This window comes from Poecile atricapillus, chromosome 11 (assembly GCF_030490865.1).
Source record: "Poecile atricapillus isolate bPoeAtr1 chromosome 11, bPoeAtr1.hap1, whole genome shotgun sequence".
NCBI lineage: Eukaryota > Metazoa > Chordata > Aves > Passeriformes > Paridae > Poecile > Poecile atricapillus.
The window spans coordinates 19,718,604-19,743,612 of NC_081259.1; the positions used below are offsets into that span (position 1 = coordinate 19,718,604).

At 56.9% G+C, this 25,009-nt stretch overlaps 2 protein-coding genes across 11 annotated transcripts; both read left to right on the forward strand.

The window, feature by feature from the left end:
* Window positions 1-3,206: 3,206 nt before the first annotated feature.
* Window positions 3,207-4,981, forward strand: LOC131583131 (uncharacterized). Of its 5 annotated transcripts, none has more exons than XM_058846953.1 (7): window positions 3,207-3,328; window positions 3,475-3,492; window positions 3,740-3,814; window positions 3,948-3,965; window positions 4,200-4,437; window positions 4,517-4,749; window positions 4,837-4,981. In XM_058846953.1, exons 2-7 carry the CDS (start codon window positions 3,475-3,477, stop codon window positions 4,855-4,857), a joined length of 603 nt encoding a protein of 200 aa, XP_058702936.1. In that variant the 5' UTR covers window positions 3,207-3,328; the 3' UTR covers window positions 4,858-4,981. The 5 variants fall into 5 exon arrangements, with proteins under 5 accessions (XP_058702936.1, XP_058702939.1, XP_058702937.1 ...); XM_058846956.1 differs by having other exon boundaries at window positions 4,236-4,437; XM_058846954.1 differs by having other exon boundaries at window positions 3,253-3,328; window positions 3,475-3,530.
* Window positions 4,982-6,791: 1,810 nt separating this feature from the next.
* Window positions 6,792-18,742, forward strand: AP3B2 (adaptor related protein complex 3 subunit beta 2). Of its 6 annotated transcripts, XM_058847268.1 has the most exons (27): window positions 6,792-6,925; window positions 9,750-9,825; window positions 9,919-9,993; window positions 10,106-10,201; window positions 10,288-10,448; window positions 10,569-10,635; window positions 11,167-11,349; window positions 11,456-11,632; window positions 11,867-11,964; window positions 12,238-12,292; window positions 12,444-12,515; window positions 12,682-12,744; window positions 12,960-13,092; window positions 13,165-13,274; window positions 13,348-13,524; window positions 13,609-13,795; window positions 13,890-14,008; window positions 14,228-14,339; window positions 14,655-14,847; window positions 14,924-15,092; window positions 15,178-15,232; window positions 15,748-15,854; window positions 15,983-16,214; window positions 16,310-16,394; window positions 16,829-16,926; window positions 17,599-17,737; window positions 17,964-18,742. In XM_058847268.1, exons 1-27 carry the CDS (start codon window positions 6,813-6,815, stop codon window positions 18,112-18,114), a joined length of 3,303 nt encoding a protein of 1,100 aa, XP_058703251.1. In that variant the 5' UTR covers window positions 6,792-6,812; the 3' UTR covers window positions 18,115-18,742. The 6 variants fall into 6 exon arrangements, with proteins under 6 accessions (XP_058703251.1, XP_058703252.1, XP_058703253.1 ...); XM_058847269.1 differs by lacking the exon at window positions 11,456-11,632; XM_058847270.1 differs by lacking the exons at window positions 17,599-17,737; window positions 17,964-18,742 and having other exon boundaries at window positions 16,290-16,394.
* The last annotated feature ends 6,267 nt before the right edge of the window (window positions 18,743-25,009 follow it).

Consider the following 25,009-nt stretch of genomic DNA (forward strand, 5'->3'; position numbering starts at 1 on the left):
TAGAGGGGAATAACGAAAAGTGGTAATTAAGGGGGGTAATTTCCCTGCCCCCAAGTAATTAATTACCGGCCCTGATGGCGAGGGAGGGGGGATGCTCGGTAGGGGCCCCGCTGCGCCTCAGCATCCCCTCTCGGGGACCGGGGCCTCCACGGATGTTGGGGCTGCTGACACCGCAGAAGGTGGGGGCCAGGTGGCCCCCGGGGTTACGCAACCAGCGCTAAACCCTCGCGGTGACAGGGCAGCACAATTTGGGATTTGTGGGCTTTAGCCGCTAAACCCCCACCCCGCCCCGCTCAGGGGGGCGGCGGGTGGCCACCGTCACGGACCCGCCTTGTCCCCAGCGATGGGCCAGGCTGAGGACAGGGGTTCCCGGCCTGCTGTGCCCCTTCCAGAGGGGCTCAGGGGTGTTGATGCCCTGAAGGCGTCCAAGGGGACAAGCACTGGCAGCACGTCCCTGCTGAGGGCTGGCAGCAGTGACTCCAGTGATCCGGGGGCTGGGGGTCATCCCTCCGGCATCCCTGACTGACTTGTGGCTCCATCCCCGCTGCCTGAAGCATTCCTTCATCCCCCTGCCTGCGGCATGGCTCCATCCTCCTGCCTACAACCTGCTTCCATCCCTTTTGCCTGAAGCGTTTCTCCATTTTAAGTGTCTGCCATGTGACTCAGCCTTGCCTGCACCATGGCTCCACGTTCCCATGAGCAGCAGCATTCCATCAGCCTTCTTGACTCTATGCAGCTCCACCATCCTTCCTGTCTGCACCATGACCCCATCCCTGCCTTCCCCACGGCTCCATGTCCCCTGCCTGCAGTCCCCTCCCACCGTGGGACCCTCCGTTTCCCCAGGGTGCCCTGTCCCACCCTCAGCCTCCTGTCCTGACCCAGATCTCTGACCGCCACCATCTGCGGCAGCGGCCGCCTCCTCCTGCGGCAGAATTATGACGCTGGGCTAATGCGGCGGGAGCAAGCTGTCACCTCCCTGCCCGGCCCTTGGGTGCCCCCACACCTCTCACCCATGGGTGAAACACCCCCCAGTGCCCGACCCGGGGGTGCCAGGAACATCTGCATCCCGGAGGGCCAGCCCTCCCATGGGGACACAGTACCAGGGACAGCGGGGAGCGGCCAGCGTGGCGATACAACTGAGTCGGCTAATTTGCCCGTCCCCTCCTCGCCGTTGGGTAAAAGCCAGCTCTGGAGCAGGGATTTGGGAGGGGGATTAGCTGGGCCAACCATCTGCTGCTAGCCAATCATCAGCACCCCCAGGAAAGCCAATAATTACAAAAATATGGTTTCCCACCCCGTTTCTCCATTGCACCCAGCTGGGTGCTGTCACTGTGGTGGGCTCCCTACGGAGCAGCACCCTGTCCTCTTCCCAGGGATGAGGACTCCACGAGCACCCAACTGGGCACCCGTGGGAGCCCAACCCAGCCTGTTTTGGGTGTCACATGAGCAGGCCTGACGCCACGGCCGAAGGGCTGTGGGTGGTGGGTGGGGGTGAAGGAGCAAATGTTAAAGCCCGAGGCAGGGTCGTGACTCGGCTCAGTGACAGATGCTGGGGCAGATGCCATGGGATTACCCAGCCTAAAACCTCGGGATCTACCCCCCTTCCCCCCAGCAGGCAGAGAGCGTTTAATTACTAATTTACTAATTACCCAAAGATGCTGGCGATGGGCTTGGGACCTACGGTCAGGAGCCCCAGGGCTCCAGCCACCCTAATCTCACTGTCTGTGCAGAGCTGGTGGATGCGCCCTGGCCAGGGACAGCTTGGCCAGGGAAGAACCTTTGCCTTGGCAGTCCCGCTCCTGTTGGTGATGGCACAGAGTGGTGGGGAATGGGACATGGCAGTGAGGACAAGGAGGAGACAATGGGAACAATGATGGGAATCGGGAGGAGATATGGGGGACCAAGGGGAGACAGTGGGGTCCAGTCAGGTCTCCATGATGGAGATGAAGAGGAGCCGGTGGGGGAGGGAGGGGAGATGATGGAGACCAAGATGTGACAAGGATCAGGAGGGGTGGATGGGAACAAGGAGGTGATGAGGACTGGGCAGCAATAATGAAGATCAGGAGGGGACGATGGGAATGCCTTGATGGTGACCTGGAGACAAAGACAAATGTAGAAAGCAGGAGGTGACAGCAGTGACCAGGAAGGGATGATGGAGATCATGAGGGGATGCAGTAGGAGTGTGTCACCCTGAGAATCAGACCTTTTGATATTGTTTTCATAATTTCTAGCCATTTTCCCAAGAAAGTAACTATAAAGAAGTGTTTATACATTCCATTAAAGATATACCTTTTGATGGACATCTCTCACGGCCAGTGTGGTTGGGAAGGTGGTGACCTGACTATCCAATCCCTGGTCATTGTCAAAAACCTATAAATACTGAAAGAACAAATAAACTTCTTTCTTCACCACACTTCAAGCTGCATCCATGTGAATCATTTCATGTCCAACAGTGACAGGGGTGGATGGAGATCATGAGGGGATGGTAAGGACCGAGATGAGATACTGGGGACTGGGAGGGGAGGATGGGAATGAGAAGGGTGTGATGGATATATTGGACAAGACAACAGAGACAAGGTGATGGTGGAGATCAGAAGGGGACAAGACCAACAAGAAGATGACATGAAGTTCCGGGAGGGTGGCTGTGGGACTGGAGGTGGCTGGGAAGGGTTAATGTGTGTCTGCCTGCACTGAGCTGGGTCCAGGCCAGGCTCGGGTTTCACCTGTAATTAGCTCTTGTTTATTGGAGGCTCCTTGATAAATGATTCTTTGGAGGTTGCCCGATGACAGAGGGTGACAGTCACCCACCTGAGCCCTGCTAAAGCCTTCACTGACCCCTGGCACCAGGATTAAAGTTTAATGTGACTCTGGAGCTGACCCTGGGCATGCACCATTCTGGGGTAACAGGGCTGGGGACATGGTGGCCGTCCCTAGGACGTGGGGCTGGGTACAGGCTGATGTCCTCCCAGGGCCAGAGGATTTTGGCACCAAGAAGTGATTTGTCATAAGCCCAGTGGTCACTGGTTACCAAGACATTGTGGCCACAGGGCTGTTCCACGACTCCTTTGGAGTCACCCAAGAGGTTTGTGGATGAAATGTCACACCAGGTTGGGTTTGTCCCCCTGGGACTGGCCCTACAGAATGGGCACAGTGCCACAGTGCAGCCGGTCCGGGCACATTCCCAGGCACTGGTGGAGCCATGTGCCGGTGCCAAGAGCCACCGCGGTGCTCGCCGGGGCGGGCTGACGTCCTGCCCCGCAGCCACCTTTGGAGCAGCAGCAGCTTGGGAAACACAGTGGAGTGAGAGGACATTGGAGGTGACCCCAAGGTGAGGCAGCAGGGAACAGAACAAGCACTGAGGCTGCAGCTTGGGTTTCAGCAGGGTCATGTCACCACAACTGTGGGAACTGAGAAGTCCCCGAGGTACGGGGTACCTGTCCCCAGCTCTCGGGACATTGTGTTTTCTCCTTGCAGATGAATCTCCTCGCTCAGGTAAAGGGGGAGCCAGCAGGAAGGACACCTGCATCCAGGTGATCCCACCCCTCTGCCATGATACCCAGTGCCCCTGGACCCCACAGCTGGGACCTGCCTGGTGCTGGGTCTGGGTGGGGGGAAGGGGGATATGTGGCCTGGGAGGCTGGGCTGGGCCGGACTGTGCACTGGCAGAGATGGGTGGTGGCAGGGGATGGGTGTCAGAAGGGGACGGGTCCCTGTCTTGCCCTGCCCCCTTTCCCCACAGATGAGCTCCCTCCTTCAGACCCTTCAAGCTCCGGACTGGCTGTTCCTCCAGCCCTGGCACTGGCTGGGCTCCTGGGTACGTCAGGTTTGGAGGTGCTGGCATGAGAATCCCAGCCAGACGCTTGGGCAGGGGGTGGCAGCAGCCCAGGCCAGGACTGAGCCATGACACAGGTGCCACTGGGGCTGATGCAAGGTGTTTGTCCCTCCAGGTGAGCAGCTCCAGGCAGGTAAGTGCTGGCATTGCACCTGTGCCCTGCACTGCCTGTCTCACCCCTGGCACAACTGGGCCAAATCCTGCACACCCTTCCTTTTCCTCGGCACCCATGGGTGCTTCAGCACTTAAACGAGGCAGCCCCTTCCCAGAGGGTTTCCATCCATGGAGACCCGAGACCCAAGCTGTGCTTAACCCACCAAAAATGTGGGATGAGCCAGCAGGTCAGTGATGCTGCCGGTGTCCCCAGGGCACCTGTGGCCCTGAAACTCGGCTGGGTCCCCAGGCAGTGACTGGGGCAGTGACCACGGCAGGGTTCTTCCTCTGCGAGGGGCTGCTGGGACAACACTTCAGCATGGTCCCCAATGGGGTGGCTGAGCCCCAGCCTGGGGACCTCTTCCTCTTCCCGCTGGCCTCCGGAGGCCCTGGCTGGTGGGGCTCCCACGCTGGCATCTACTGTGGTGATGGGGAGATCATCCACCTGGAAGGTGAGCCCCAGGGGGTGTCATGGCGTGGGGACATCTCCATGGAAGGGACACAGGGTATGGAGTCCACTTCGCCCTGCAGGCAGCTCAGGGACGTCACCATCAGGCATCGTGGCTAAGCACGGCAAGAGCCACCTCCTGCGGACACGGGGCCCGGCCAAGGTGCTCCGGAGGAAGGGAGGGCTGGACGTGGCTGCCTTGCAGCGGCGGATCCGGGCAGCCATGGACCAGTCAGTGGAGTACAACATCATCACCTGCAACTGCATCCACTTTGCCCTTGCCCTCCTGGGGCTGGGCCACCTTGCTGGTGCCATGGTGGGTGCCACCAGCAGATCAGGTGCCATCACCCTGGGACACCTTGGCACCTGCTCCAGCCAAGTGTCACCAAACCTTTTTTCCCAGGTGTCCCCAGCGCTGCAGTGAGGGAGGTGATGGTGCTCCTGGGGAAAAAGCGGGGCTGGAGCATTCTCCCCTGGGGACCAGAACTACACCAGTGATTTGTCAATCCTCCTGTCAATCCTGGCAATAAACAGTTACATGGAAACCCTGTGCCAACCCTGTTTGGTTTGTTGTTTTCTCACTTACCCCAGGGGTGCTGTCAAGTGATGTCCCACCTTGACACATCTTAAAAGGGGAGGCTGCTCTTTGCTCCCCATGGCCTCCTGAGACAAACATCTGCCTCTTTCACTGCTGGCATTTAATTCCGAGCATAAAAATGAATATTACTTGGACTGCTGGATTGAAAATGGGCCAGAAAAGGCTAGAACAGGTCTGGCTGGAGACTGGTGGTGTAGCCCAGAGGTCAACTCTGCATCCAGTCCTGGAGAGACACAACAAAGGGCCACCAAGGGTCTGGAGCATTTCCCATAGGAAGGGAAGCTGGAAGAGCAGGGATAGTTCAGCAGGGAGAAGGAAACGTCCAGTGGGATTTTATCAGTGTTTATGGGGGAGAAAGAAGGTGGAGCCTGGCTCTTCTCTGCGTCTCCTGAGGGTTGGGGTCTCCAAAAGAGCAGCAGGGTCCGCGGGAAGGCCTGAGATCCAAGCAGGGTTGGGGTCCCTGGGAGGCCTGGAGTGAGTGTGTCACTGTGCTGAAGATTAATTGCTGTCCATTAATTAGATGTTTTTTCAATTCTGCTACCTGAACCATGGCCATTTTGTCTCGCTGCCTCACTCCTGTGGGATGGGGTGAGCGCTGCCCCATCTGCACCAGCTTCGTGGCTGCTCAGTTGCCTGGAGAAATAATAGTGGGAATAGCTGCCAGTAGTATAAAGTACCTGGGAAAAATCAAAAAACAAACAAAATCTCAACTATAATAATATCTCATAATAGATGATATATAAAATATATAATAGATATAATTTATAGTAATATATTATATAAAATATATATCTGAAACATTTTAATATGTATAGTCTTATCTATAAAAATATTTGTATTTAACATCTGTAGTATTATTATTATATTAGTAATTCATATAATAATTATTATATGAATAATATAAATTAATACCATACCTAATATATATATATAATTCAGATGTCATACATCACATATACTATCTTGTAGAATATAGATCATAAAATATTGAATTTTATCATACAGTAGATAATATGTACTATATTAAATTCTATATACTATATAGTATATAATAGAATTAATATAATCTGCAATATAATACAACATAGTATAACATATGTATAGCATAGTGTATATTATATAATATATAAACTGTAGAATGTAGAATGGTTTATGGATTATATTTAATAGATGTATAGTATGATTGAATATGGCAAATATATAGTAGTGCATAATTAATGCAATCTGTAATATAATGTAATGTAATAAGATGCAATATATGGTATACAGTATGCAGCATGTCATAGAATATATAAATTATATGTAATATGTTGGTAAATGTATATTACGTATACTGCACACAGTATTACATATAAAATAAAAATGTATAAAATAATAATATGTAATATAGTAGGATGTAATAATACATAATATCCGAACATACAGCATTATTTACTACAATGTAATAGATTTTAAATATGTCTAATTATAATCATCCACAATAACGTGTGTTGCTATAACTATAGGTTTTCATGATTCTGGACTGGTACGTGTGCGGCTGTGAGCTCGGTGACAGCCCCGTATCACAGCGATGTCCCCAGCACTGCTCCTCCTAAAATCCCCCGTGTTCCGCTGGCAGATGCAGGTGCGGGGAGCCTGGCGGGGTTCCCGATGGTGGCGGGGGTCGATGCAGCCGGGCGCTTTTCCCGGGCGCTGTTCCCGGGCCGGGCCCGTCCCCGCCCGCGCTGACATCAGTTCCCGCGTCCCCCCCGCATCCCGCATCCCGCATCCCTCCCGCCGCCATGGCCGCCAGCCCGGCCTACGGCGAGGAGAAGGGCGGCTCCTCCAGCCTGGGCGAGCCCGAGTACGGCCATGACCCCGCCAGCGGCGGCATCTTCTCATCCGACTACAAGAGGTGGGGACAATGCGGGCACAGGGGACAAGGACGAGCCTGCCCGTGCGGCCGCCACCGCAGGCCTTCGCCGCCATCCTCGGCGGGGAAGTGGTACCCGAGCCGGGGCTGGAGCGGCCCCCGGCGTGGGGACGGGGACAGGGACTGGGATGTGGACGAGGATGGTGACGCGGGTGTGGACAGGGATAAGGATGAGGATGGGGACAGGGATGGGGCAGGGAATGAGGTCACTTCGCCGCCACCGTCATTGCAGGTTGCAGAGGCCGGAGAGGGTTTTGTGAGAACACCGCGGGATTTTGGAGATGGTGCGGTTGGGGGAGATGTGCCGGGATCCCCCTTGAACCTCCCACCCTCGGGCTGGGGCATCCCGGACAGCGTGTTCCCACCACGGGATCCGCTGGGAACTCCCCGGAGCCGACACCCCCTGCCCCACCGCATGGAGGTCCCCAGCGTGGGGGGGTGGGTGCTGAGAAATGTCACCCCTGCGTGGGACAGGCTCCTGCGGGGGGGCAGGGGTGAAGAGGAATGGGAGAGTGTGCTCCTGGAGCTGCAGGAATGTCTCTTGGCCCTCCCTGCCGTGTCTGTGTTCCCCGCTCTGGCAGTGTCCCTCCCTCCCTGCTGCCCCAGCAGGAAATCACTGCATCACTGCCTGACAGCATCACGCTCTCTTACCCCCTGGCTGAGTCCCCCAGTCCAGCACTGTCCATCCATCCCTGCTCCTGTGGTAGTATCCCCACATGTGACAGTGTTCCTCTGGTCCTGATTCCCTGGCAGTGTCCCCCACTTTAAATGTGTACCCATCCTGACCTCTTGGCAGTGTCCCCAGTTTGGGAGTCTCCCCTCTGCCTGTACTCCTCCCTAATGCTGCAGAGTGTCCCCCATTCTGGATGTGTCCCTGATCTGTGACGTGCTGCAGTGTCCCCATCTCACCGGGTCCCCCCTTCCCTGGACCCCTGGCAGTGCCCCCTTCTCTCTGATAACCCCCACTATGACAGTGGCCACCCAGTCCTGAGCCCCTGGCACTGTCCCCCACTCTGGATGTGCCCTCCATCCATGACCTGTTAGCAGTATCCTCATCTCACAGTGTCCCCCCCATTCCTGACCCCTTGCTAGTGTCCCTGCCCCTGCGTGGCAGTGTAACACTCCCTACCCCTGGCTGTGTCCCCCAGTGTGACAATTTCCCCCAGCCCTGATCTGCTGGCAGTGTCCTCCAGTTTGGCAGTGCCCTCTATCCATGGCCCACTGGCAGTGTCCCCATGTCAGAGTGTGTGTCCCTGCCATGAGCCCCTGGCAGTGTTCCCCAGTTTGCCCAAATCTCCTCTCTGACCCCTCCTTGGCAATGTCTCCCAGCCTGGAAGTGCTCCCCTGCTCCCATGTCTGCCAGTGTCCCCTGACCCCTCTAGAAGTGTCCCCCACTCTGGCAGCATCCCCCAGCCCTGACACCCTGGCTGTGTCCCCCATCTGTCCAGGTTACCTCAGTGATCTGCCATCAGTGCCTCCCACTCTGGCAGTGTCACTGTCCTCATGGCAGTGTCCCCTGACCCAGAGTGTCCCACACACCCATCACTGTCACTATCATCAGCCTGCTGCCCTTCGCCAGAGCCACACCAGGTCTGTCACCACTCTTGTGAGCCATCCATAGCATCCATGGCACATGGGGCAAGACAAATGCACCAAGAGTGAGCCCACCACCGAGGCTGGACACCCACAGGTGCTCTATCATGCCATCCTACCACCCAGGTAGGGTGTCCCATCACGATATGCATTCTCTGCCCAGGACTGAGCCACTCGGCTCTGGGGAAGGAGCTTCCTTCAGTGTCCCCAAGTCCCAACTGCAGGTCAGATGTCACTTTGGACGTAACATCCCAAGTTCACCTCATCCACTGGGAACGGCAGCAGTCCTGATCTAGGCTGCAACCCAACCCCAACAACGGCATCAGGTTTCAGCCCACTGTGCTGGGCAGAGGAGCGGGGCCACAGCCCTGTCACCATCCCAGGGCCACTACCGCCACTCAAGCTATGATGTCCTTGCCGCCAGTGCAGAAGCTGCTGCGGCAGCTACCAGTGGGGCCAGCTGGCTGGCCGAAAACATCAGAGGGTGGTGATGTGGCCGAGGAGGTGACAAGCCCGGTGCTGGCCACCGAGGCTGGACAACCCACCTGCTACAGCGCCCTGCAAGCTGATGAGCTGCGGCCACTCGCCGGCACCAAGCCTGCAGTGGACACTGGCACCGGGCCACCGCCGCGGTAAGACTCCCCCAAGGAGCACCCCCAGGACCCTCTGGTGATGGTGGCTCTGGACGAGCATCATCCCACAGGTGTCACCCTCAGTTGCTGCAGCCTTGCAGGCGCCCCCAGTTTAGGGGGGGAACACAGTGTCCCTTAGAAAAGAGGACAGTGGTGGCAACTTTAGAAAAGACTGTTGGCATTTTCCCAGTCCAGGGAGGGGACCGGGGACCGGCTTTGCATCGAGGTGTGCTGGCACATCCATGGCATTGTGTCCATGAGGGGACAAGGGACACTCAGCCAAGCCAGGATGGAGCTGGTGATGGGCTCCTGTGGTTTAGGGACAATGTAGGGTGACAACCACAGCCAGAATGGGATGGGGTTCTTGTCCCTGTGCCTGGGATGAGGATGGCACTGGGTGCTAGCACCATGCCAGTCCCTCCGGTTCCTTTTTCACCTGGCTGTAACCCAACTCCTGTCCCCATAAATATTTCACAATGAAGGGTTGGGTTGCCGGCCTGATGGCAGGCTGGGAACAGAAAAAAAAAAAAAAGACTAAAAACAGGTGAAAATGGAAATTTTTTTCCCCTGCTGTGTTTCAGGCATGATGACCTCAAGGAGATGCTTGACAGCAACAAGGACTCACTCAAGCTGGAGGCCATGAAGAGGATTGTGGCGGTGGGTGTTGTCACTGGTGGGGACCACTGCTCATGCTGAGCTGTGTCATGTTGTGCCAGCTGCCCACTGTCACACCACCTCTTTTGCCCCTAGATGATTGCCCGTGGTAAAAATGCCTCTGATCTCTTCCCAGCTGTGGTGAAAAATGTTGCCTGCAAGAACATTGAGGTGAGGAAGATCTTGGGTGGCCCTGGTGCCATCTCGGGGTCTGTCATTTTCCCTGTTTTTGGGGATTGGCGGGAGTTTGGGGGGGCTCTGAGGTGGCACCTTCACTCTGCAGGTGAAGAAGCTGGTGTACGTGTACCTGGTGCGCTACGCAGAGGAGCAGCAGGATCTGGCCCTGCTCTCCATCTCCACCTTCCAGCGAGGACTCAAGGTGGGCTGGTTTGAGGACCCAGGGAAGGTCTGGAGGAGCACTGAGCCTCCCACAGCAGCACTGCAGCCCCCCACGTGTCCTCACAGGACCCCAACCAGCTGATCCGCGCCAGTGCCCTGCGGGTTCTGTCCAGCATCCGTGTGCCCATAATCGTGCCCATCATGATGTTGGCGATCAAGGAGGCTGCCTCAGACATGTCCCCATACGTGCGCAAGACAGCCGCCCATGCCATCCCCAAGCTGTACAGGTAATGGGGGGAATCAGCTGCTAAATTTTGGGTATACCAATAAGGGTCTTGGCTACTTGGTACAGGCAGGGATGGGGAGGAGTTTGGTCCAGCATCACCTGCCCTGCTCCTCCCTCACAGCCTTGACTCAGACCAGAAGGACCAGCTCATTGAAGTTATTGAGAAGCTGCTGGCGGACAAGACCACGGTGAGCAGGGTCCTGTGTCTCCCCCACCTCCAAATCTGGGAACATCACTGGCCTGGTGTCCCCATGGGGATGGAGATGTTCCCACCAAATTTGTGTTGTCTTGGGGATGCAGCCATCCCCACAGGGCTGTCAGTTGTCTCACTGATCCAGCATCCATGAAGGGATGCAGCCATCTCCCAAGCCAACATCTCTGTGGGGATGTCAATGTCCCTAGCAAGACAGAATCCTCATGGGGATGCCACTGTCCCCACCCATCCAGCATCCTCACAGGAATGCAGATGTTCCCACCAAATTTGTGTCCTTGTGGGGATGGAGCCATCCCTGGAGAGCTGGCATCCTTGTGGGAATGCTGCTGTCCCTACTGGGCCAATATCCTCATGGGGAATTCATCAACTCCACTGAGCTGGCATCCCTAAAAGGGGTTGCCCACCAAACCAGCACCTTCATGGAGATGCCACCATCCCCACCAGACCAGCATCTTGTTGATGAAGCCACCACTCCAGTGAGTCACCCTGGGCTTTCCCTCTGTAGCTGGTGGCTGGCAGCGTGGTGATGGCATTTGAGGAGGTATGCCCAGAGCGCATAGACCTCATCCACAAGAACTACCGCAAGCTCTGCAACCTGCTCATCGATGTGGAGGAGTGGGGGCAGGTGGTCATCATCAACATGCTGACCCGCTACGCCCGCACCCAGTTCCTCAGCCCCAACCAGAACGTGAGTTCAGGAGCACAGGATGCCCTGGGGTGTCCTGGGAGCTCCTAGGGAGGTGGGGTGAAGGGGGAGAGTTCTTGGGGATGCAAAGGGTCCCACCTGCCAGCAGGAGTCCTTGCTGGAGGAGAACACTGAGAAGGCTTTCTATGGCTCTGAGGAGGAGGATGCCAAGGATGCCAAGGCAGAGGCAGCCTCGTTGGCCAAGCGCAAGCCCTATGTCATGGACCCCGACCACCGCCTGCTCCTGCGCAACACCAAGCCCCTGCTGCAGAGCCGCAATGCCGCGGTGAGACCCTCGCTCGCACCCTGTTCATCCCCCAGGGCCACTGGTGGTGTCCATCAGCCTGGGCTTATGATGTCCCCAAGGCCAAGGACTCACTGGGGTGCTGGAGGGACACCCAGGGATGAGTGTCCTCAGGGTTAGGCTACATCCAAGTGCTGAGAGTGGGACTGGGGGACACAGCCATTCCTCAGGATGTCCCCCATTCCCACCAGGTGACACTTGGGTGTCTGTCCATAGGTGGTGATGGCTGTGGCACAGCTCTACTTCCACCTGGCACCCAAGGCAGAGGTTGGAGTCATTGCCAAGGCGCTGGTACGGCTCCTGCGGAGTCACAGGTCTGTCGCACCTGGTTGTGGTGGTGTCCTACCCCTCCACTCCAGTTGTTGGAACCCATGGGGAGCTCCAAGACCCTGTGAGAGACCCCCAAAAAGCCAATCCCTGGAGGGAGATCAGGTTGGAGGCCTTTTTAGGCTGGCCCAGTCCAGACATGGGGTGACAGCATCTTGGTGGCACCAGCCTGGTGGTGGGTCCTGGCCCGTATTCACAGGGACTTGCTGAGGGTGTCTGGCCCTGCCCCACTGATCATGGTCCCCTCTTTGTCCCCACAGTGAGGTGCAGTATGTTGTGCTGCAGAATGTGGCCACCATGTCCATCAAGCGGCGGGTGAGTCTCAGACTTGGTGTGGGAAGAGTTTGCCCTGTTGACTCTGGGGCAAGATGAGGATTAGCCAGCAAGGTCACCAGAGCCTGGAGGTGGCCTTGGCAAGGTGTGGGGGGGACAGAGATGACACTAATGTCTCTGGCTGTGCATGCAGGGGATGTTTGAGCCCTATCTGAAAAGTTTCTACATCCGCTCCACGGACCCCACACAAATCAAGATTCTCAAGGTGAGCTGGAAACACTTGGCAGAACCTATCAGGGTTCAGTTTGGGGTTTCATGGAACCCTTTCTTTGTGTCAGCTGTCCTCACACAGGACAGGACAGGAGGACATCGAGGCCCCCATGACCTGTCACCATGCCCCTATGCTGCCCATGTCTTCCTCTTTCCCACAGCTGGAGGTCCTCACCAACCTGGCCAACGAGACCAACATCTCCACCATCCTGCGAGAGTTCCAGGTATGCCAGGGCCATACTCAGGCTGCCACCCTGGCATGGCTCTTGGTGCCAAACCACCACCATGGAGGGGGAAGAGGAGAGCCCCTCAAGGAGGAGTGGGCTGAGGCCATACCAACCCCCTCAGCGGTTCCAGTGCAATGTGCAACCACTGCCAGGGGGGATGTCCAGCACTGGCACATGGGTGAAATTCATGTATGCCCTCCATGCCTGTGCAGACCTACATCCGCAGCATGGACAAGGACTTTGTGGCAGCCACCATCCAAGCCATTGGGCGCTGTGCCACCAACATCGGGAAGGTGCGGGACACCTGCCTCAATGGCCTGGTCCAGCTCCTCTCCAACAGGGATGGTGAGTACACACGGCAGGGGTGAAATGGGAACTCCATCACTCTCCCAACTGAGGCTGGGACTCTGCCCACAGAACTGGTGGTGGCCGAATCTGTGGTGGTCATCAAAAAGCTGCTGCAGATGCAGCCGGCCCAGCACAGTGAGATCATCAAGCACATGGCCAAGCTCACTGACAACATCCAGGTTGGTTGGGTTGTTGCTGACCCACAGGAGCAGGGGATGGCAGCAGTGCCACATGTCCGAGGGCATTTCACAGGTGCCAATGGCACGGGCCAGCATCCTGTGGCTCATCGGTGAGTACTGCGAGCACGTGCCCAAGATTGCGCCTGATGTGCTGCGCAAGATGGCCAAGTCCTTCACCAACGAGGAGGACATCGTCAAGCTGCAAGTCATCAATCTGGCGGCTAAGCTCTATCTGACCAACTCCAAGCAGGTACTGGGGATGTGATCCTAGGGTGTGCCTCAGTTTCCCTGTCAGGGAGGGAAACACCAGCCCTGAGCATGTTCTCTGCCACAGAGCAAGCTGCTGACCCAATACGTCCTCAACTTGGCCAAATACGACCAGAATTATGACATCCGTGACCGGGCTCGCTTCATCCGCCAGCTCATCGTGCCCACCGAGAAGAGCGGGGCCCTGAACAAGTATGCCAAGAAGCTCTTCCTGGCCCAAAAACCAGCTCCCATCTTGGAGTCTTCCTTCAAAGGTACCCATCCCTGGTCACATTGGCATGGGGCGAGCTGTCACCACAATGTTGCATGGCTGTCCCTGAGTTGCTGCCTCCTCTCACCTCGTTGTAGATCGGGACCATTTCCAACTGGGCTCCCTGTCCCATCTGCTCAATGCTAAGGCTGTGGGCTACCAGGAGCTGCCGGACTGGCCGGACGAGGCCCCTGACCCCTCCGTGAGGAATGTGGAGGTGCGTGGAGCACCCTGGGTGCATGGGGGAGGAGGGGCCAAGGTGGGGACACTGACTCAAGGTCTTGGAAGAGCCTCATAAGGTGCCCAGGTACTGCTCACCTGCCCCCATTCCCTCTCTAGAGCTCATACATCTGCTTGGGGATGGGGGGACAAGGGTGGCTGTTTGGATCCCCCAGTCATGGGTGATGGCCCTGCTCCATCAACCCTGTGCCAGCAGGTTCCTGAGTGGACCAAGTGCACCAGCCGGGAGAAGAGAAAGGAGAAGGTGGAGAAGCCTTTCTACTCTGACTCAGAGGGAGAATCGGGGCCCACAGAGTCGGCAGACAGTGGTGAGGACCTGATGGCATGAGACATTGGGCAGTGGTCACTGTGGCCATCAGGCAGGTGCCACAATAGTGGGGCATTGGACACAAGACATGACTGGGGACACCCCATCATGGGAGGGACATGGCAGGAGATGTGGAGGGATGCAGTGGTGGGCAGTGGGAATGCAGTGGGACTATGCAGGGATGCAGTGGGAGGATGCAGTGGAGAGGTAGCAGCAGGAGTGGGGAGGCTGTGAGAGTATTAAGGATGTAGTGGGATGAAGTGGGAGATGTGGGAATGTGGCGGGACAGCAGCAGGGCTGAGCTGTACCCCCACAGAGCCTGAGTCCGGCAGTGAAGAGCACAGCACCAGTAGCAGCTCTGGCAGCTCCAGCTCTGACACTGAGGAGGAGGAAGAGGAGGAAGACAGCAGGGAGCAGTCAGAGGACAAGGAGGAGGAGGAGGAGGAGAAGAGGCCAAAGAGGAAGGACAAGGACGGTTCCCATAAGGCAGTCTCAGGGAGCGCAGGCAGGTATGCCCTGGGAAGGCAGGGGGGTGCTCCTAGCAGAACCCCCACCCCAGCCCCCTGAACTGGGCTCTCCCTGCAGCCCCAGCGAGGAAGAGGAGGAGGAAGAAGGGGCAAAGAAGGGCAAGAAGAAGGCCCCACAAGGGAGGAAGGGCCGTGCTGAAACCTCATCAGAGGAGGCCAGCACCTCCGAGAGCAGCTCCTCTGGCTCCGACTCGGGCTCCGAGGCAGAGGCCAAGCAGAGGAAGGCGGTGAGGGCTGAGATGGGCTGCGATGGGGGGCTGCACAGGGATACCTGGACCCCCTATTGAACACCCCATCTCTGCCCCCCTGCAGCCCCCCAGCAGCAAGGCCAGCTCCAAGGAGATCTCCTTGCTTGACCTGGATGACTGTGAGTGGCTGTCTGGAATATGCAAATGGCCGTAGTGGTAGTGCTGGGGAAACTGAGGCATGAGCACTCATCCCAGCGCGATCAGGACTCCACGGGTCCTTTGGGAGCTGCAGAGGGACAAGGACAGGTGTGGTGAGGGGTCCTTGTCCCCAGAGGATGGCTGTGGGACAGGTGGCTGTGCCTATTGCATTGTCCCTGTGTGGCTGTGCACAAGGACAGCCTACAGGGCTCCTACACCAATGGAGCTGTGCCACTGGGCTGTCCTTGTGTGGCTCCTACGCCATGGGGCTATGCCACCAGGGCTATCCCCACATGGCTGCCCCCATGGAGTTGTCCCCATGGCAATGTGCCACCATGTCTGTCCCCATGTGGGTGTTCCCATGGAGCTGTGCCACCAGGGCTGTCCCCATGCCATTGTCCCCATGGAGCTGAGCCACTAGAACTGTCCCTGTGTGGCTGTCCCCATGGGGCTGTGAGCTCTGTTAACCCTTTCCTCCCCTCTCCCCACCCTGCAGTCACTCCTCCTCCTCCTCAGCCCATCCCCTCCAGCAGCATCATCTCCACCAGCCTGGTGACTGACCTGGAGGGCCTCACCCTCACCGACACCTCCCTGACACCCACCGTAAGTGTCCCCCATGCCCTCCCTGGGGAGGTCTCAGGCCCCCTGTCACCTGTGGGGGCTCCTGGGCCCTCTGCCACCCACAGGGGTTGCAGGGAGCCCTCAGCAGCCGCCGCTGTCCCCGGGTGCAGCTGCTGAGCCCAGCCTTCAGTGCAGTGAAGACCTACGAGCTGCTGCACCGCATGGCAGGCGAGGGGCTTGCAGTTGAGTACTGCTTCAGCCGCCGGCCCTTCCCGGGAGACCCCCACATGGTGGCCGTCCAGATCCAGATCTCAAACAACACCGACACCGAGGTGAAGAACCTGCGAGTCAATGAACCCAAGCCACTATCTGGCATGCGGATACAGGAGTTCCCTGAGATCGGTATAGCATGGCACGGCATGGCCGTGATGCTGTGGGAGAATGGGGACAGGGGTTGGGTGGGAATGTGGGATGTAGTGGCAGCCCTGTGGTTTCAGAGCGCCTGGCACCAGGGGACACAGCCAGCGTGGTGATGGGCATCGACTTCTGTGACTCCACCCAGGCGGCAAACTTCCAGCTGTGGTGAGCATCTGGCACCGGGCAGGGCAGGATGAGTGTCCCCAGGGATCAGGGCATCAGGTGCTCCAAAGACAGGGAAAATGGGATAGGTATTAACATCCCTCCACATAGCAGGGGACAGGGGACAGCAGAAACAGGGCAGAGGGTATCCCAGTGGGTGGAGGACAGCAGGACAGGCACCAGAGTCCTTCCAGGGAAGAGGAGACACTCAGATGGGCATGGGGTGGTTGGGGGACAGCAGGATAAGCACAGGCCTCCCTGCATGGGAGGAGGAGGCAGCAGCAGCTCCAGGTTCAGCCTAAGAGGTTCCCCCCATCCCTGAGCCTTTTTGTGCCAGTTTCTCCCGGTCAGCCCTGCCCAGGGCAGGGACGGGAAGCAGGACATGGAGAGGGGACATATTCTGGGCATGTGCCCTTCTCACCTGCCTGTCTCCCCAGCACCCACACACGCCAGTTCTACGTCTCCATCCAGCCACCTGTGGGGGAGCTCATGGCCCCGGTCTTCATGAGCGAGAATGAGTTCAAGAAGGAGCAAGGTGAGTGGGGCCAGGGATGGGGCCAGGGTGCTACACGGGCACCTACCACTGACATTCAACCCCAATTTTGTCCCCTCTGCCGCCCTCGCCGTGGCCCTAGAGCACCTGGCACGGCCGGGTGAGGGTAAGTGGCAGCTCGGCTGGCCCCTAGACTAGCTCTGCTCCCCTGACCCCCTCCCGCACTCCCAGCCTGTGGGCTGGAGTGACCATCCTGGTGCCAAGGTGGCCTTGTTGGGTCCCCACAAAGCGTCAAGGGCTCATGCCATCCCTGGCGCTCCCAGAACCGTGTCTGGTGAGTGATACCCTGTATCCCCATGCTTCTGCATCAGCACATCCCCACCCTGACCCCATGGATGGGGGCTGTGTTTAGTGGGGGGTGCTTGGTGCCCTGCAGCACCCAGCCCCCATTGCTGCCACTCTTCAGAGGAGCCCATCCCCAGGGCCGTGGCTGCTGCCACCAGGCAGGGACATGGGGATGAGCCCAGGAAGAGTTATGAAGGATTTTCCCAAATCCACTGAATCCTGAACCAAGAGCAAGCAGAGCAGCCAGCTCAGGATGTCATGGGGAGCCTGAACACAGGGAGCTAGAGGGGCTTGTTTTGGGCATGTCAAAGCCATGCCCAGCAGGGTGTGTGGCCAGAGACAGGCAGATGCCTCTGTTACCTGCTCTAGGGAAGTTGATGGGCATGAGTGAGATCACAGAGAAGCTGATGCTGCCTGAGAAATGCCAAAGTGACCACACCATCGTCCAGCAAGTGACCTCGGCTGCCAACGTGGGCCGCGTGCCCTGCGGTGCCAGCAATGAGTACAGGTAGCTGGACCCCCATACCTGGATCAGGCAGGAACTGTCACCTCTCTGTTCCCACCCGAATCACAGCGGGGACACTCAGGGCTTCCTTTAGGACAAGGAGCCTGCATGAACCCAAATGTGACAGTGGCCATGGGTGGCACATGCCTGTCCCCACCAGAGCATCTCATGGCACCAGAGGGTGACAAGGGACAGCTTGCCTTGAAGCCCTGTGTTCACCACCCAACAGGTTTGCGGCCAAGACAGTGACGAGCGGGAGCCTGGTGCTCATCACCCTGGAGCGGCGGGAGGGCTCCACGGCCCAGCTGACCATCAACAGTGAGAAGATGGTCATTGGTACCATGCTGGTGAAGGACATCATTCAGGCCCTGGCACAGTGACAGCTGGACCTGCTCATCCCTGCCCTCCCACCCCTTCTGCCCCATGCTGCTCCCGAAAACACTCCCTTGCCCCCATTTCTGCCAGGTTATTCCCTGCCCTGATCCCAAAAGGGGCAGTAGGCAGCGACGCTCGGGCTGGCTTTCCTGCTGGGCGGAAGGAGCAGGATGGAGCAGATGGGATGCAGGGTGGTGTCCTACTCGGAAGGGCAGAAGTGGTTCCAGCCCCCATGGAGCACAGTGTGACCCCAGTCCCTCACTATCATCTCCCAGTGTAACCCTTATTTATTATGTCCAGGATCTCCCAATAAAACTCTTCTCCAACCTGCTCCCTTTGTTCCTCTGCTCTATGGGCACATCAACCTCAGATTCCCCCCAGGTCAGGCTCTGCCAGCCTCCCCAGGGCACATCAGGGGACCAGCCATCCCTTAGGTGACTGGAAACATGCAGAGTCTCCCAGGGGTGGAGTGTCAGCTGGGTTCTGGAGAAAATCTGGCACATGGTGTCAGGGTAAACCCCCCAGGGCAGGAGGTGCTCAGTTGGACCGGGGATCTGAGGAGTCTTGGGAGGGTTCCAGCTATTTATTCTAGGCAGAATTGCTCATGCTTCGACCGCAGAAATACCTGCTACGTCAGGGCTGGGTCTGTTCTGCAGTGTCACTGGAGGGATTCCTGGGCCAGCTCAGGGAGGCTTTTCATCACCAAATTGGGATTAAAAAAAAAAAAAAACAGAAGGAAATACGACTCTTCATTAAGATCTCTCCTCCCAGCACAGGCTGGGTGGGATTTCAGTGAGCACTCCATCCAAAGCTGCAGCCCAGTGCAGAGCCAGGCCTGGCACCAGAGGCAGAGGATGAGCAAAGGACGTGCAGGAAGGTCTGAACCCCGAACTGCCTCCGCTGCCACAAAAAGGGTGAGGGGCTTTCTGCTTTTTCCGGGTAAGAGATGAAAAAAACACCTTTATGTTTTCTGACAGGTGAGGAATCCCTGGCTGGAGCAGCAGCACCAAACACTAAGTGTCAAGTGCTTGTTCCACAGGGATAAGCCCATTCCCACAAGGACAGGGGCTGGAGCGGCAGCTGCCTCACAGGATGCAGCTGGGATCCACAATGATGCCACCACCCTACTTCCCTTAGGGAGGCTGATTTAACCCTCAGGGTCCTCTCCCTTCATGGTCTCAGTGAGTGCCTGTGTGTGGGGAGATGCCAGCACAGTCATCTCCTTGGGGACCGCACTTTAACCCCTGGGGGTCCCATTTCCTCATGGGGGGCTCGGTGAGCACCACAGCCAGTGTGTGGGAGCTGCCAGCACTGAGGTGTTCCTTGGAGGGAGGCTACAGCACAGTGCCACCACTCCATCCCCCTTAAGGGGACTGATTTAAGCCCTTGGGGAGCCCAGAGAGTGCTGAGCCTGCATGTGGAGAGCTGCTGGAGCCAAAGGGGCTCTGGAAGGGCTAAAGCCAGGCACCACAGCACTGTCACCACACCATTTTCCTTGGGGAACCCATTTTAACCCCTTTGGGTCCCATTCTGCTCAGAGTGGGCCCAGCCTGTGTGTGGCAAGTGGCTGGCACTGAGGTGGGGTTCTGAAGCTGAGAGCCACAGCACTGCTACCATTCTAACACCTCAGAGGAGTTGATTTAAGTCCTTAGGGGAACGATTTTAGCCCTTGGGGATTCCGTTCCCCTCAGAGTGAGCTTAGAGAGCACCACAGGCCATGTGTGGGAGCTGACAGTGCTGAGGAGTCCCTGTGAAGGCTGCAGATGGACACTGCAGTGCCACCACCATGCCATTCCCATTACAGGGGATGATTTAACCCCTCTGGGGTCCCATTGCCTCATGGGGTGCTCAGTGAGCACCACAGCCACTGAGTGGAGAGCTACTGGCACTGAGCTGTCCCCTGGAGGGCTCCATCCAAGCACCACAGTGCCATCATCCCATGCCCTATAGAGGGATTCGTTTAGCCCCTGGGGAGTCCCATCCCTTCACAGGAGTCACAGTGAATGCCACAGCTCATGTGTAGGAGCTGCCAGCACTGAGGCTGCTCTTGAGGAACCCCATTTTTAGTCATGGGGTGTTCCATCCCCTCAGAGAGGGCTCAGCGAGTGCCACAACCTGTGTGTGGAGAGATGCTGGTGCTGAGATGTCACTGGGTGGCTTCAGCTGGGCACTGCAGCGCTGCCACCAACATACCCTCATGGGGGGGGCTCATTTGAGAGCCCTTGAGGGTCTCATCCATCAGAAGGAGCACAGTGAGTGCCACAGCCCATGCATGGAGGGCTGCTGGCACTAAAACATCCTCAGAAGGGCTCCAGCCAGGCAGTACCACCACTGCATTCCCTTTAGAGGGACTGATTTAAGCCCTTCGGGGTCCCATCCCCTCACGGGGGGCTCAGTGAGCATCACAGTCCATGTGTGGGAGTTGCCAGCACTGAGGCTGCTCTTGGGGAACCCCATTCCCCTTGATAGGAAAGATGTGTGCTCCTGTGTTCACAAACAATTCAATTCGTGAGGGTATGGGTGTTAACGGCTTTGAAATGGTTCTTAATGGCTCTACCATCTTCAAGCCGCAGGTTTGTTACAAAACCCACACAGTTTGACTGCTGAGAGACAAGGGCCTGAACAAGCCTGAATTTTTGAACTTTGGGGGCAAAATGGCGTTTTTAAAGGGGGAATATGTGGTAGGTGCCAAGGGAAGGCTGTACCTTCCTAGTGCTCACTCGGTGAGCACCCAGCCTGTGTTTGGTGACTGGCCCCAAAGCTGCTGAAGCAAAAGTCAAGAACTGCTACATCTCAGACCCCTCAGAGGGGCTGATTTAAGTCCTTAAGTCCTGTCATTTGCCCTTGGGGTCCCATTCCCCTCAGAGGAATATAGGATGTTGCCAGTGCTGAGATGTCCCCAAGGGGCTCCAGCTGGCCAATGCCACCACCAACCCATTACAGGGGCTGATTTAATCCCTCAGGAGGCCCATTCCCTCCTGGGGTGTTTAGTGAGCACCACGGCCCATTAGTGGAGAGCTTCTGGTACTGAGGTGTCCCTGAGGGACTATAGCTGGGTCACTGTGGTCAGTGCCACCACCACCCCACTCCCCTCAGAGGGGATACTTTGACCGCCCAGGGGTCCCATCTCCTCTGAGAGGGCTGAGGGAGTACCATAGCCTACGTGTGAAGAAGTGATGACATTAAGACTGCCCTTGGACCTCAATTTAACGCTTAGGGGATCCCATTCCCCTCAGGGCGGGGGCAGAGTGAGTGCCACATCGTGCACGCGACAGCTGCCACCGCTAGGAGAGTGCCTGAAACTGGACAGTGCAGTGCCACCGTCCCGTCCCTCAGGCGGGCTGAGTCCCTCGCTAACCCGTGGGTGCCCGTCCCCTCACGGCGCCCGGGGCGGTGGCGGGAAGCGGCCCATGGCGGCCTTACAGCCGCCACGCGGCCAGCGCGTGCCGCGCGCATGCGCCGCAGCCCCACCCCTCAGCGGCACCCCCCTCCCCTCCCTCCGTGCCCCCACCCCCCGCCCCCGCCCCCGGCCCGACCCGGCCCATAAAAGCCGCGGCCCGGGCCAGAGCCCCTGCCGTTCCCGGTGTCCCCACCACCTTCTTGGCTCGCTCCTGCTGCGTTCTGGGACCGCCTGCCCGCCGTGCCTCCCATGGCCTTCCCGCCGGTGAGTAGGAGCACGTGCCGTCTCGCGAGGCCGCCCCGCCACGTGTTTCCGCGCGGTGGTGCTGCTGGCGGCTGCTGTTCCCGCCCGCTGTGCCTGCGTGGAGAGGAGAGGGCATGGGAGCCCCGAGCCCTCAGGACAGCAGCTTGTGGAGCTCCCCCGCTTCCTGTTGGAGCGCTGATGTGGGATCCCCATCCCCTTTGGACTGGCCTCGGGGGGGTCCTGCTGCTGAGGTACCCCCGGGGAGCAGCTCTGATGAAGCTCAGGGAACCCATCAACTGGTCCGTGCTGCCTTCAGGGAAGCGCTGAAGGAATGCGGGTCCTAGCCTAGCAACCTATTATTCCTTTCTTCCTGGGGCTTTAGGGGGGTGAAGCTGGGTTGGAGGTGCTGAGCTCATGTTTGGATGGTGGGCATGTTTTTGCTATAGTGGGCACTCGTACTCATGCAAGTGGTATTTTTGCACACTTCTAAACTGACCTTTTTTTAGTGTATGAGGTGACCTAAGGTGCTGTTTTATTCGTAAACCATATGCTGAAAACTCCATGTACTGTCTGGCTGGGGTAGGGGGATAACACCGGAGACTCAGTTTGTAACTGAGGTTGTTCTGAGTGAGACAACTCAGCTAAAAAACGAGTTCTTTGTTTTACCCTTTGCCATTCCTCAGCTGAAACCAATTAACGCTCATTACCGGTGCCTGTGTAATGGGCTAACAAGGTGAGCTGGCACCTGGAGTTGCTCGTGGAGGGCTTCAGGTGCAGTTGTGCACAGGGTGGGAGCTGGGCTCAGGGACGAGCTCCAGGACCCCGTTGCTTTGGTGTAGTTTGTCTCGACTGGAAGTCTCCCTAAGCCAATTAAAACCTTATTGAGCTTTGGCAATCTGCTGCAACAGGTATCTGTGGGGATTGCTTGTGTTCAAACTTGCTTGTGAGTGATGGCTTTAAAAAGGACAAAACCGAAAAATAGCTGCCTTGATGGTGAAATGCCTTGAAAAACAGGGATTTTGGCAACACTGGTGGTGTTCTGAAGTCAGTGCTACCCTGTGAATTAAGACCAGTCTTAATTCCAGCCAGGTGTGTTCAAGATATCTCTACTTAGTAAACCCCGGGACAGCTGCGTAACCTTAGCCTTGCTGATGGTGAGAGAGCTGGTGCAGCCTTGCCTAACACTTTTTGGGATGAGGTGGAGTGCCTTGCTTGGTGGAAACAGTTACACCACTGTTGTGTTTTGCATGGGTGTAACTGACTTCAACTTGACAAGCAAAACATACCAACAAAAGTGGATTCTCTGAACTGCCTTTCATTGAAGCATGGAGCCATCTTGGCTTGGTAATGCTGACATGGGCACCGTTTTTACAGCATCTTAAATTTTGCTTTGGGATTGAAGACCCTCTTGGTTGTAGCTACAGCTCCAAGGACCCCTCTGGGCATCAGCATGGCACTGTGCCTGGGTGAGATTTCTAGGGAAGATGTAAAAAGCTAAGGTAGCTTTTTTTTTACTTTTTTTTTTCAGCTAAGGTAGGTGAGGTGGATGAGCCCTGCCTGCTCCACAGCATCCCCAGGAGCTAATGCACCTCTTGGCCATACTGGCAGCCAAGCTGTGTTTAATGACTTCCCTAAGGATTAGTCTATCCTAATCCTGTGCCAGTGCTGTTGTGATGCTGCAGGTTCTGCCTAGCCCTGGGATTTCATTATCTAGATTTCCTGCAGGTGTGTGTGCCTCGGGGCTGTGGAGGCTCCTCATTTCCACTTGCCTTGAACACCTTTGGGGTGTTTTGCTGCACAGGTGTGTGCTGTGCCACTGACTGAGTGCTGCTGGTTGTGCCTGGGGTGGGCCCTCCTGCAGGTAAACTCTGCAGGCTGTGGAGTCTGCTTGGGGCTGGTGGAATGGGAAGTCCAGGGTCCTGCCAGCTTCCTGATGCACTGCAAGGAAGGATCCCAAACAAGGGCTCTCTGCTGTGGGGTGGTAAGGCTTGCTGGTGCTCTGTTGTTCTGAGGGAGGGGAACTCTTTGCTGTTTCTTGGCACTCTTTTTCTCAATTCCATGTGTTCGTTGGGGTTGCAAGAGGGGTCTGGAACCTCGGTGTTCTGGGGACGAATTTTCCTGCTTGGACATAAGTTCTTGGTTGAGTCAGGATGTGGAGGACAGCCCTCCTGCCTGAGCTTCATCTTGCTGTGTTTGTGTATGATGCTGCTTGGGTCTGTGTTTCTGACCTCCAGTGACTTAACCTACAGTCTCAGAATTGTTTGCTCTGTGGCACTTTGTGCCTGCTGCAGAAAACTGAATTGCCTTTTCTGCTTTGGTTCTGATCCAGGAGCTTCCCTAGAAACTTCTAGCTCTCTTAGAGACTGAATGTCTTACCAGGTGTTGGGAAATGGTGTTTGACTCCTGGTGGTTTTAAAAGCACCTGCAGCTGGATTGGCTTCTCTACTGACTTGTTCATCCCCTGATAAAACTGTGTCTGTGCCTCTAGGTTGGGATTGTGAGGTGTAGCAGGATGGAATGGCTGAGAATGGCTGTTGGGTCACTGGTTACACCCCAGGGTGTCTCACACGGTGCCAGGAGGACCCACCAGTGCTGCTTCACTGGCGCCTCTGGAAGCAAAGGCATCTGTAGTTTGTAGCTGCAGTGTGGAGGGCTTCCAGGAAAGCCTGGAGAAGGCAGTGTGTCGAATTTGCAAAATCCTTCCAGGTGGGGCAGGGAAAGTGAATCCTACCGGGGCTCTGGTGTGCTGTGTTGCCCATCTTGGCTGGGGATGATACAGTGGCACCAGCTCTGGGGACTCAGCCTCAGGCGTGGTGTGTTTCTCTGGGCTTTGGTATTGACTCCGAGATGGAAGCACTTGGGGTGGGTTCTCCAGTTTGCAAACTCTTTTCACCATCCTCTCCAGGCATGGCTTGGGTTCTTAGTGCTCTGGAGACCTGCAGAGCTCTTCTCAAAGGAGTATCTTATTTTAGGGTTGCGGGAGAGGAGGGTGAGCAGCCTGCGAGGTCCTCTCTACCCTGTGTCCAGGATGATTGCAGTATCCTATGGATATCCTTGACGGTCTAGGGTTAAAAGCTCTCTAGCAGAAGGGATTTCTGTGGAAAGCTTTGGCTGTGTTCTCACTGGTTTGTGTTGCTGTTTGGAGCAGGACTGGTGCTGCCAGTTGTGGAGGCTAAATGAGAGGGAATGGATGGGGTGTTCAGCTGGCCGCTCCGGGTTATTTTGTCTCGTTAGTGCAGACTCCTAGGAAAAGGCTT

What these genes read in the sequence shown, in the direction of transcription:
- LOC131583131 (XM_058846953.1), top strand. An exon ending in GGAGATCATCCACCTGGAAG is followed by an intron (nt 4,438 to 4,516) that starts GTGAGCCCCAGG and finishes TTCGCCCTGCAG; the next exon opens with GCAGCTCAGGGACGTCACCA. An exon ending in GCCACCTTGCTGGTGCCATG is followed by an intron (nt 4,750 to 4,836) that starts GTGGGTGCCACC and finishes CTTTTTTCCCAG; the next exon opens with GTGTCCCCAGCGCTGCAGTG.
- AP3B2 (XM_058847268.1), top strand. Translation starts at nt 6,813, where the DNA reads ATGGCCGCCAGCCCGGCCTACGGCGAGGAGAAGGGCGGCTCCTCCAGC. An exon ending in TGCTGGCGGACAAGACCACG is followed by an intron (nt 10,636 to 11,166) that starts GTGAGCAGGGTC and finishes TTCCCTCTGTAG; the next exon opens with CTGGTGGCTGGCAGCGTGGT. An exon ending in ATCTGACCAACTCCAAGCAG is followed by an intron (nt 13,525 to 13,608) that starts GTACTGGGGATG and finishes TCTCTGCCACAG; the next exon opens with AGCAAGCTGCTGACCCAATA.